A 13,563-nucleotide genomic window follows, 5' to 3' on the forward strand; every position below is an offset into this window, starting at 1 on the left:
ATTCCTCTTCTCAATATATATATTTTACAGAATAACAATACCAGTATTATTGCTAACAATACGATTACTAAAATATATTTAAGGTAACTTTTGTAATTAAATTTATCTTTTGACTGCATTTCACTAAGAGTATAGCCAAATAAATCTATTTCAGAGTCGCTTTAAATAACTTCTGTGTGGTTATGCCCATAGCATAAAATCTCTTTATATATTTTTTCAGGAGTTTCTTTTATTTCATATTTATTTGTTACAATTTTCTTAAGCATGTGCACAATTCCAGATTCAAATCTAAGCAAAGTGTATATTCAGAGACATCTGGCTTCTATTGCTGTATCTACCCCTCTTTACTATATCTATAGGTAATAATTTTTGAAATTAATTTTATACTTTATGCTTCCACTTTGTAGATATTAGCAATGACATATATTTAAATATATAAATTTATATAATATATGTGTTTATTATATATTTATATGGGTTTTCATAGATAACTGAAGGTATGCAATACACACTTCTTTCTACCTATGTTTTACACTTACTATATATCCTGGCGCTTACCCCTAGCAGTGTATAAAGATACTAATTTTTTAAAAGCTCTAGTATTCTTGGAGTTAAATTTAGGAAAGCTCCAAGATTCCTCCATGATTATTGAGGAATCTTAATGTTTTAAATTCTATTATCATGTGCTTGGTTTATTTAAAGATGAAATTAGTTCATTGCTATAGGCCAGGATACCAAGTCTCTAATAGGGCCATTTATATATCTTGATGTTTTCTTTAATACATGTTAGTTTATTTTATACATAATCATTTGAAAATTAACAGAGTTGGTTTTCCTCTGTATCTCTTTCTTCTTAATTTAGAATGGGTCCTAGAGGGATTGTCCCATAATTGATTGGTTGACCTACATGTGCAGTTGAGGGAGTTTTAAAGATTCTTTTCTGCTTACTATGAGGAAAGTCCCCTGAGATTCAGAACTTTAGACACAAGCAGTCATTTAATTTATCTTGCAGTTTTAAATGTCACATAAAGTTCAAAAAACAGATTATCAAGCCATTAAACTAAGGTCTAAGATGTTTTATCTTCCTAATGGGATAACACAGAGAATCTGGTTTGGAGTTTGATCTATAACCTTGTATAACATGCTTTAAATTTTTGTTTAGGCAGTTTGGAAGGGCTTTATTTTGCGAAAGAAACTGACAGCAGCTCTAGAGGCTATTAAGAACGAAGAATCTGAAGAAGAATATGAAGAAATAGATTTAGAAGATTTTACATTTGATGAAGTAAGTGCTAATTACAACATAAGGATATTGGTCTTAAAATATTGGTCTTTTGGAGCTAAACCAGTTTCTAAGGTTTTCATCCTGTTAACACTCTGTTATGGATTTAAAAATAAAAATGGCACTTGAAAAGTTATGCTTTTAATATTTTAACATCTTCATTTAGGATACAAGCTTCTATAGTGTATAAATGTGATCATAGAATATTTACAAGAATTCTTGTATATTCTTCAACCTGATTTATACAATGGTTTATCAATTATTCTTCATTAAATATAACTGAGCTTATTTTATGCCCTGTTCAACAACTAATAGTTCTTTATTGCCTAGCAAAATGAGAACAACCTCCTCAAATTGTTTTTCAAGGGTTCAATAATCAGGCAGCAAACTCTGCAGACATATTTACCACTTCCCATCCATGGCGTGCACATACTCTAATCACACTGAGCACCCTCTTACCATACAGAGCACTTACCTTTTACATCGTTAGTCTTGCTCATTCTGTTTTGTCTATTTCTAGACAGTCAAACTCAGATATTTACCACTCAGATTAAGGTAGAGAACGTATGACTATACCCCGAAGACTTCCTCACACTTCCATAGTATTCATACCCCTATCGTCATAGATGAGTTTTGCCTATTTCTGGGCTTCCAATAAGTAGAATCAACCAGTATTTACTATTTTTTCACATAATATTATGTCTGTGAAATTCACCTATGTGGATGAGTATAGTTGCGTATATATCATTCTTTTGAATATCGAATATACTACTTTTAATCTATTATTGAATATACCAATTTTTAAAAGTCTGTATACTGTTGATGGATTATTTGTTACTGAATTATCTCTAGTGTTGCCTATTATGACTAAAGACACTACGAACATTCTTGTACAAGCTTTTTGATGTGCATATTCACCTTTCTTTTTGAGAACTGAATTTCTGAGTCATATCATTAACCTGTGTTTAGTAGCTAATGTCCAACAGCATCTGAAGGTGATTGTATCAATTTACAGTCCTATCAGCAGAATATGAGAATTTCAGAGGAGCTTTAGCCTCACCAAAACTTTGTATTTTCATGTCATTTTCTACCAATCCAGTAGGTTTGTAGTGGTATCTAGTTCTTTTAATTAGCATTTTTCTCATAACTAATAATGTTAAATACATTTCATTTGCTTATTGGCCATTTGGATATCTACTTTTGTGACATGATCAAGTGTTTGTGTGTGTTTTTAAGTTCAGTTGTACATCTTTTTTCTTATTGACACAATTGTAGGAGTTCTTTTTATCATCTGAATACTATTCTGTTTTCTCTTGCAAAAATATTCTCTAAATTCTGAGATTTCCTTTTTTGTCTCTCTTTGTGGTTTATTTTGATGAAAAGAATGTTTCTATTTTAAATTAAAAACAAAAGATTTTTGTTTTCATGAGATATAAGAAATCTTTGCTGACTCAGCTCATTAAGATATTCTAGAAACTTTAATATCTTAACTTTCAGCATTTAAATCTGCGGTGCATCTTGAATTAAATTTTGCCTGCAATGTGAGTAGGGGGTCAAATTCTCCTCCAAAGATACACATTTGGTTGTCTCTTTGACCCACAGCTGTCTGTTGTATAGAGCATACTTTTCACAATGGATTACAGTGGAAGCATTGTTTAAATTCAGGAAACTTGGTGTGGGTTCTGCTAATTTTTCTTGGCATTCTGTTACAGTTTATCCTTATAGCAGTACTCTAATTACTACATAATTTATGATACATTTCATTATCTAGTCTTAAAAGAGCTCCGGCTTTGTTCTTCTTCAAGAAAGATCTACTATGCTACTTTTGATCCGTTTTATTTACGTACAGATTTTAGAACTATCCTATCAATTTGCATAATACATGTTCAAATTTTCTCTGAGGTTGTAATAAATCTATAAGTCAATTTGGAAGAACTGATTTTTTTTGGAATATTACATTTTTACATTCATGAACATAGAATAACTCATCCCTTGTTTAATTTAAAATCTCTGCCCACTATACTCTGTATTTTCTTCATAGTGTTCTCGTACATTTTTCATTAGATTTACTCCTAGATATTTGACATTTTATGATATTATTTTGTTTTTGTATACCAACCTTATATCCAGCCACTTTCTGAAATCACTTACTTATCTCTCAAGTCTTTTTAATATTCTGTACCCACAATCATATCACCTAGCATATTAACAGTTTTCTTCTTTTTTTTTTTCCTAATTCTTATGCCTCTTGTTTATTTTTCTTGCTCTATTGTCCTAACTAGTACCTTCAGTACAATGTTAAATAGTGGTGATTTTAGAAGTCATCTTTCGCTAGTTCCTGGTCTCAGGGTAAAAGCTTCCCCTACAAAGTCAGACATTTAATATAGGTTTCTTTTAGAAACTCTATATTTAATTTAGTTAACCTCCTTAGCATCTCCTTCCCTTTCCAAGAAGTTAATATATGATGATGATGTTGATGATTCTATACATGATTTGGATTTTATCACTTTGCAGGCTTATGATATTGATTTTCAAGCATTAAACCATGTATTCCTAGAACAAATTGACTTAGCTATAATGTATTATTAATTTATATACCACTAAATTTGTTCTGCTAATATTTTTTTAGGATTTTTGCCTTTGTATTCAAGAAGACACTATGCCTGTAAATCTTTCTTGTAAAATTCTGTTCAGATTTTGATGTCAACATTGTGCCTATTTGATTAAGAAATGTTTCCTATGTTTCTCTTTTCTGGAAGAGTTTGATGTAAGATCGATGTTATTTGTTTCTTAAAAATTTGTCTAAGCACATAATCTCTTGGGTATAATGTTCCACATGAACTTGAAAGTGCATTTTTTCAGGTGTTAGGGCTACTAAAACCTCAATTACTTCATTTGATAGTTGTATTTTTAAAAATCTTATTTTTAGTGATTTGGAGAGGTTCCTATCAGTTATTGACAGAAGGATGCTAAAATCTCTTATTATGATTGTTTGTGTGTGTTTCCTGCTCAGTCATAGCCTACTCTTGGCTACCCCTTGGACTGTTGCCCGCTAGGCTCTGCTGTCTATGAGACTTGCCAGGCAGGAATACTGGAGTGATTTGCCATTTCCTATTCCAGGGGGTCTTCCCAACCTAGGGATCGACATGGGTGGGTTTCTCTAAGTAAGTTTTTAGTTCTGTCAAACTTGGCCTCATAGTTTGAGGATATGTATTAGGGCATACACATTTAGAACAGTTAAATCGTTGTATAATTAACCCTTTTAAAATAATAAAATTTCACTCTTTAACTCTAGTTTCCCTCTTTACATATTGAAAATGGTTATAAAATTTTTATAAGAAAAATTAAGAGAGCATAGAATCTGATTTTACAATCAGAGAAGGCCTGCATAAGGTGAAATATTTTGATAGAGATGTGAAAATAAAGTGAAGGGATAGCCATCAGATAGTACTATACATGGCTAAGTGGTATGGAAATTTAAAAAGCAGGGATTTTTTAGTATACCAAAGGAACTCAAAATTCACAAGTAGAACTAATTAGTGGGCTTCCCTGGTAGCTCAGCTGGTTAAGAACCCACCTGCAATGCAGAAAACCCCCATTCAATTCTTGGGTCAGGAAGATCCCCTGGAGAAGGGATAGGCTACCCACTCCAGGATTCATGGGCTTCCCTGGTGGCTCAGCTGGTAAAGAATCTGCTTGCAATGTGGGAGACCTGGGTTTGATCCCTGGGTTTGGAAGGTCCCCTGGAGGAGAGCATGGCAACCCACTCCTGTATTCTTGCTTGGAGAATCCCCATGGACACAGGAGCCTGGCAGGCTACTCTCATGGGATCGCAAAGAGTCGGACACGACTGAGCGACTAACCACAGCACAGCACAGTACTGATTAGTAGTGGAGAATAACCTGAGGTCAGGAAGAAACATAAAAATGATCAGGGAGCAGTCCACATAAAGCCCATGATATGGTTTCAAGGACTTTGAATTTTATTCAAATGTGATAGAAAATTATTACTTGCTTTTGAGCAAAGGAGTTAAATGTATTATTTGTTTCAAATGGATAAATTTGCTTCTAATACAGAGATTATAGTTTAGGGGAGCTAAGAATTAAAGCTAAATACCAATTAGGAAGGTATTGTTACTTATCTTTCCTTTGATAATTTTTACTGTTTATTTAATTGCCATCACTTAATTTTCAAATAATCTTAACAACTTCAGATGTCATAATCAAATTACCAAAGTGTCACTGCTTTTTTTGTGTTGTTCTTTCTTTTACTTTCCTATATACAAATGCAAGATTTATCTAACCAGTACTTCCTTTTCATCTTATTTAGGTCATAACAGTAGTTCCTTTGGATTAAGTCTATACTCTTCTTTAAGATATCCACGAAAGAGTTGTAGTCATCTATTCAAACTTATTTTTCACTCCCAGACAACAAATACTGAATGTTTATGTATGGTGGCCACCATGCTTAGTACCAGCGTATATTCATAGACAGATATAACATGGTCCCTAATCTAGCAGATATCAGAAATATATTTGAATTTTACAGTGAATTACAATTGCTATAAAAGAAGTGAATATAAATCTGTCTTAATAAATTTGCCTCAAACAAAAAGCCTGAATCAGTATACCACGAAGTTTTTATATTGGTTTGTTGCCTGTCTGAAATGTGTTTGCATTTAACAAATGTTTAACCAAGGGGACACTGATAACCAAGAATCAGTTTATTTGGGTTTTTATTAAGCATGTGTGTGTGAATGCTCAGTCATGTCTGACTTTTTGCAACCCCATGGACTGAAGCCTGCTAGCTAGGCTCCTCTGTGCATGGAATTTTCCAGGCAGGAATACTGGAGTGGGTTACAATTTCCTACTCCATGGGATCTTCCTAACCCAGGGTTTAAACCCACATCTCCTACATTGGCAGGAGGGTCCTTTACCACTAGCGCCACCTGGGAAGACATCAGTTCACTTCAGTTCAGTCACTCAGTCGTGTCTGACTCTTTGCGACCCCATGGACTGCAGCATGCCTGACTTCCCTGTCCGTCACCAGCTCCGGAGTTTGCTCAAACTCACGTCCATTGAGTCAGTGATGCCATCCAGCCATCTCATCCTCTGTTGTCCCATTCTCCTCCTGCCTTCAATCTTTCCAAGCATCAGGGTCTTTTCTAACAAGCCAGGTGACCAAAGTATTGGAGCTTCAGTTTCAGCATTAGTAATGCCAATGAATATTCATGATTGATTTCCTTTAGGATTGTCTAGTTGAGTCTCCTTACATAAAGCCCATAGTTTGCCTTAAATTTTTAAATGCTGAGAAGTGAGGGATCTGAGATTTTATCCTGCATGCAATCTAACAAGGTAGGCTGCCACACTTTCAAGGGGGTTGGCAGAAGAAATGAGACATTTATTACTTGTCAGGCAGCAGAAATGTCATGCTCATATTTATTTCCCTTTGCCCTCAAGTTCCATAGAGAAGAATTCCCTCTCGGGAATTGGGAGGCTTAGGAAACCCTACATTTTAAAAGGACTGCTAAAAAATCTGCTCGTTTTATGCTCCAGAGGAAGTCATCATTTTCTTATACCAGAACGCAAACAAATTTTGCCTCTGCACTGCAAGAAGACACTCAGACACTATATTTTCCAAATCTGTTAGCTATAATAACATCTTTGGAAAGATAGTCCAGAACAAAAGATGTCTTAAGTCACACAGAAGTGTTAAGAGACGTAAAGAAAGCTATCTACCAACAATATGTACCCCTAGTATGTATATGGCAGATTTTCTCACACATAGCCACTCCAGTGGCCACTGTGAATAATCTGAAAGGGGCTAGGACAGAATTCATTAGGCTACCCTCTTTATACATTTAGTGAAGGTTACCAGGCTTCATTAAGGATTACCCAGTTGTAACATGTATACTATCATGTAAGAATCGAATCACCAGTATATGTCTGATGCAGGATACAGCATGCTTGGGGCTGGTGCATGGTGATGACCCAGAGAGACGTTATGGGGAGGGAGGTGGGTGGGGGGTTCATGTTTGGGAACGCATGTACACCCGTGGTTGATTCATGTCAATGTATGGCAAAACCAATACAGTATTGTAAATTAAAATAAAGGGAAAAAAATTAAAAAAAAAAAAAGATTACCCAGTTGTAACTTTTATGATGGAAGTAAAAGTCTGATGCTATAAGAGCAATATTGGATAGGAACCTGGATTGTTAGGTCCATGAATCAGGGCAAATTGGAACTGGTCAAACAGGAGATGGCAGGAGTAAACATTGACATTTTAGGAATCAGTGAACTAAAATGGACTAGAATGGGTGAATTTAACTCAGATGACCATAATATCTACTACTGTGGGCAAGAATCCCTTAGAAGAAATAGAGTAGCCATCATAGTCAACAGGAGAGTCCAAAATGCAATACTCTGATGCAATTTCAAAAACAACAAAATGATCTCTGTTCATTTCCAAGGCAAACCATTCAATATAACAGTAATACACATCTATGCCCTGACGTAATGCTGAAGAAGCTGAAATTGAACAGTTCTATGAAGACCTACAAGACCTTCTAGCACTAACACCCACAAAAGATGTCCTTTTCATTATAGGGGATTGAAATGCAAAAGTAGGAAGTCAAGAAACACCTGGAGTAACAGGCAAATTTGCCTTGGAGTACAGAATGAAGCAGGGTAAAGATTAATAGAGTTTTGGCAAGAGAATGCACTGGTCATAGCAAACACCCTCTTCCAACAACACAAGAGAAGACTCTACACATGGACATCACCAGATGGTCAACACCAAAATCAGACTGGTTGTATTCTTTGCAGCCAAAGAATGGAGAAGCTCTATAAAATCAGCAAAAACAAGACCAGAAGCTGACTGTGGCTCAGACCATAAATTCCTTATTGCCAAATTCAGATTTAAATGAAGAAAGTGGGGAAAACCACTAGACCATTCAGGTATGACTTAAATCAAATCCCTTATGATTATACAGTGGAAGTAACAAATAGATTCAAGGGATTAGATCTGTTAGACAGAATGCCTGAAGAACAATGGATGGAGGTTTGTGATATTCTCCAGGGGGCAGGGATCAATACCATCCTCAAGAAAAAGAAATACAAAAAGGCAAAATGGTTGTCTGACGAGGCCTTACAAATATCTGGAAATAGTAGAGAAGTGAAAGGCAAAGGAGAAAAAGAAAGATATACCCATTTGAATGCAGAGTTCCAAAGAATAGCAAGGAAAAATAAGAAAGCCTTCCTCGGTGATCAATGCAAAGAAATGGAGGAAAATAATAGAATGGGAAACTCTAAAGATCTCTTCAAAAAAATTAGAGATACCGAGGGAACTTTTCATGCAAAGATGGGCATAATAAAGGACAGAAATGGTATGGCCCTAACAGAAGCAGAAAATATTAAGAAGAGGTGGGAAGAAGACACAGAAAAACTATATTTAAAAAAATCTTCACGACCCAGATAATCATGATGGTGTGATCACTCACCTAGAGCCAGACATCCTGGAATGTGAAGTCAAGTGGGCCTTAGGAAGCATCACTACGAACAAAGCTAGTGGAGGTGATGGAATTCCAGTTGAGCTATTTCAAATCCTGAAAGATGATGCTGTGAAAGTGCTGCACTCAATATGCCAGCAAATTTAGAAAACTCAGCAGTGGCCACAGGACTGGAAAAGGTTAGTTTGCATTCCAATCCCAAAGAAAGCCAATGGCAAAGAATGCTCAAACTACTGCAAAATTGCACTCATCTCACACACTAGCAAAGTAATGCTCAAAATTCTCCAAGCCAGGCTTCAACAGTACATGGACCGTGAACTTCCAGATCTTTAAGCTCGATTTAGAAAATGCAGGGGAACCAGAGATCAAATTGCCCACATCTGTTGGATCATCAAAAAAGAAAGAGAGTTCCAGAAAAAACATCTACCTCTGCTTTATTGACGGTGCCAAAGCCCTTGACTGTGTGGATCACAACGAACTGCAGAAAATTCTTAAAGTGATAGGAATACCAGACCACCTGACCTGCCTCCTGAGAAATCTGTATGCAGGTCAAGAAGCAACAGTTAGAACTGGACATGGAATGACCAACTGGTTCCAAACTGGGAAAGGAGTATGTCAACACTATATGTTGTCAGCCTGCTTATTTAACTTATATGCAGAGTACATCATGAGAAATGCTGGACTGGATGAATCACAAGCTGGAATCAAGATTACCAGGAGAAATATCAGTAATCTCAGATATGCGGATGACACCACCTTTATGGCAGAAAGTGAAGAGGAACTAAAAAGCCTCTTGATGAAGTTGAAATAGGAGAGTGAAAAAGCTGGCTTAAAGCTCAACATTTAAAAAATGAGGATCATGGCATCCAGTCCTGTCACTTCATGGCAAATAGATGGGGAAACAATGGAAACAGTGACAGACTTTATTATTGGGGCTCCAAAATCACTACAGATGGTGACTGCAGCCATGAAATTAAAAGACACTTGCTTCTTGGAAGAAAAGCTATGACCAACCTAGACAGCAATTTAAATACAGACATTACTTTACCAACAAAGGCCTGTCTAGTCAAAGCTATGGTTTTCCAGTAGTCATGTATGGATGTGAGAGGTGGACCATAAAGAACGCTGAGTGCTGGAAAATTGATGCTTTTGAACTGTGGTATTGGAGAATACTCTTGAGAGTCCTTTGGACTGCAAGGGGATCCAACCAGTCAATCCTAAAGGAAATCAGTCCTGAATATTCATTAGAAGGACTGATGCTGAAGCTGAAACTCCAATACTTTAGCCACCTGATGGGAAGAACTGTGTCACTGGGAAAGACTCTGATGCTGGGAAATATTGAAGGCAGGAGGAGAAGGAGACGATAGAGGGTGAGATGACTAGATGGCATTACTGACTTGATGGACATGAGTTTGAGCAAGCTCCGGGAGTCGGTAATGGACAGGGAGGCCTGGCGTGTGCAGTCCATGTATTTGCAAAGAGTGGGAAACAACTGAGCGATTGAAGTGAACTGACCCAGGCATTTCCTCTTTAAGCTTGTGCATTGAACTTCCTATTGGACTTCAGCTTTATTCCAGGTACAGCTGGAAGTCTTAACTATTACACAGACTCTTTCTTGACCCTCAAAGAAGAATTCTAAGGCAATTCTGCCATCTAAAACAACCCTGGCCAGTGTATTGAGACCTAGTTGAATGCTTTCAAGGCCATAGTGGTGTTTTCTTAAACATTTGAAGGTGATATATGACCAGGACACCTTCCAGGTGGCATTCGTCCACACCATAGGAAGACTAAGAATCCAGAGGTGTTTTATGAGGAGGTGGAAGCAGGGATTGGTGCAGGATCTGGGGCCATCACCCGATGTTGTGATAAGACTTAAGGAAAATGACTGTCACAGTGTAGTCACAGACTCCTGGAAGGGGGTGGCAGGCCCAACTGTGAGTTAAATTTAAGGTGTTTGCACAGGTTTGGGAGGGCCCCACAAGGGCATTTTTCTTATGGTGGGAGGTTTCAAGAGTAGTTCTGAAGGACAGAAGTTCATTAATGTCCTTCCTTTCCCTATACCTCTCAGAATCTGAGGTTTTCCTTTCAAAGATATGAGTAGTTCTCCTAGTTTAAGAAGTGATTCTAACTGGATTGTGTGTCCCGTTTCAGTAGCTATAGCTTCACATTTTTAATGTGGTGATTAAAATGATTCTCTATTCACACCTAGACCTTTTGTCTGGAAGCGTTCAGAAGAGGAACAAGTGCATTTTTATAAAACTTAACCAGAATTAAGTTTGTATACCCTCAGCCTCTTTTTGTCAGGCTTCACCCTAAGAATGTGTCAATCAAGCTGGCCTGGAACTTCCTATTAGGGAAAGAAATATATTCCATGCCTAGGAATGATCAAGAGAAAATCCTGAGCTGTCAAAATAGGTCTGTGTCATCCTCCATGTATTTTTGCATAATTATTACATAAGAAGTAGCTGCAAGGATATGATCCCTTTCTGAGGACAGCCACATAACTGATCAAATTGCCTTATCTAGGCATGTGGACAGAAGGAAGTGAGAGTTGTGAAGTCAGTCTATCAGCTCATTGTTGAGTTAGCTTTTGTGAAAAAGGCACATAACTGTCAGGCTCTAATGGTTCAGAAAACAGAAAAATTATACAGATGAATTTCAAGGGCCACAGCCATATGGCTGAAGTTAGCTAATAGATAATTGAAAAGGTATCAACATTGATAATGGAAGGGAGGGTTTAGAAAGTGTGTTTTGAAATTCATAATCGGCCAACTTTCCAAGGATTTTAAGGATTCTGAGGTGCAACAAAAGTTATCAAGAAGTGTTAGAAAGGATTATTTTGAAAATGGCATGAGTCAACTTGGGTAGAAGAAGAAACTGTTGGGGCTCAGAGTCAGGGATTATAGAAAGAAAACAAGATCAAGACATTGCTTTAGAATCTGTAGGACTTATTCAACTCTAAGTAACCTGTGGCTTAGAGCAAGTCTGATTCTAGTTTCATATGTTAAATGAAAGGATTATGCTAGTTGGCATGAAAAATGTTAGATATACATATGCAAATAAGCAACGCAGGAGACCCCAGTTCAGTTCCTGGGTTGGAAAGATCTGCTGGAGAAGGGTTAGGCTACCTATTTCAGTCTTCTTGGGCTTCCCTTGTGGCTCAGCTGGTAAAGAATCTGCATGAAATATGGGAGAACTGGGTTTGATCCCAGGTTTGGGAAGATCCCCTGGAGAAGGGAAAGGCTACCCACTTCAGTATTCTGGCCTGGAGAATTCCATGGACTGTATAGTCCATGGGGTCGCAAAGAGTGGGACACAACTGAGTGAGTTTCACTTTCACCTTCATGCAAATAAGCATGAAGGTAACTCCCAACTCTTCTGATAGCCTTATTTCATAGTCTTTCAAAGTTGGATTATAGGGTAAAAATTTCTTCTCTGATAAAAAGTCCAATGTATGTATATTCAAATGTTGTGAATGCATAATTGCAAATTTATCTGAATTCAACTTTATGTTTTTCTGTTTCCCTGGTTTTGTTTGTCCTCACATGTGTGTTTAATTCTCTCCAGTTTTATCATGATATTATCACGTGTAGACTCATGTATCCACCACCACAGTCAGGATACAAAACAGTTCCATCATGATAAGAATCCATCCTGTTGCTCCTGTAGCCTCAGCCACCTCCCCAGTCCAGTCTCTTGCCGTTGGCAACCATTCATTCATCTGTCCTCCATTTCTATAATGTTGTCATGTCAAGAATGTTATATAAATGAGTCATGCAATTTGTAACGTTTGTGGATTGTTTTTTTCGCTCATCTTAATTCCCTTGAGAGTCTTCCAAGTTGTGTGCGTCCATGCTGTGCTCTGCTTAGTGGGTCAGTCGTGTCTACTGTTTGTGATGCCATGGACTGTGGCCTGCCAGGCTCCCTCTGTCCATGGGATTCTCCAGGCAAAAATACTGGAGTGGGTAACTATTCCCTTCTTCCAGGGGATCTTCCCAAACCAGGGATCGGACCTGGGTCTCCTGCACTGCAGACAGTTTCTTTACTGTCTGATCTACCATATTACACTTACTTTTTAAAGTAGATAAATTTAGATTTTTGGTTGGAGTTTCAATATCAAACTCTCAAAAATTAATAGAACAAATAGGCAGAAAAGTAGAAGGATATATTAGACCTGAAAAGCACTATGAAGTGATTCAGCATAATTCAGATTATACAATTTTCACACAACAGCAAAATACAAATTCTGTTACAGTTCCCATAAACCAGGAGACACAATTGTATTTCTAATATATAAATAAATTTTGATTTAGTCTTCTAATAAACAGAGAGCTTTCCAAATTCTCAGTTGTAAATATCTGAGCAGAAGGTTTTCTTAAGCAATAAATGAAATTTGTATATGCCCAGCAGTAAGAAAGACATATTAACATACATTTTCAAACAGTAGCATATTTATAATTATGACCAATTCCTCCTGATGTTTGAGTTTTTTTCCTCAACATACTAGACACTATTGTGTATATTTGATATTAATAAGCTTGAACTGGTATAAATTAGTAGTCTTAGAAACATTTTTGGTTGAGATTATATAATTACCAAGTATCTTTAGCATTTTATATTGCACCTTCTATTTATGTCTCTAAAATTTTTAAAAGACTAAAGTTAAAAAATTATTCTAGAATCTTAAAAATGTCTGTCACCTTATATTAAAAAAAATGAAAAAAGCTATTTTCAAAGTTTTCTGCACTTTTAGATATCAATAGAACTAAAAATTTC

General features: G+C 36.5%; 1 protein-coding gene across 1 annotated transcript in view; it reads left to right on the forward strand.

Annotated features, from left to right (window-relative positions):
• Nucleotides 1–13,563, forward strand: part of LRRIQ1 (leucine rich repeats and IQ motif containing 1) — a 220,484-nt gene that overhangs the window by 113,092 nt on the left and 93,829 nt on the right. Inside the window, exon 17 of the mRNA XM_052641127.1 lies at nucleotides 1,163–1,282. Within this exon, the coding sequence (XP_052497087.1) occupies nucleotides 1,163–1,282 (120 nt within the window). The remainder of the gene's footprint in view (nucleotides 1–1,162; nucleotides 1,283–13,563) is intronic.

Source organism: Budorcas taxicolor, chromosome 5, assembly GCF_023091745.1.
Source record: "Budorcas taxicolor isolate Tak-1 chromosome 5, Takin1.1, whole genome shotgun sequence".
In the NCBI taxonomy this organism is placed as follows: domain Eukaryota; kingdom Metazoa; phylum Chordata; class Mammalia; order Artiodactyla; family Bovidae; genus Budorcas; species Budorcas taxicolor.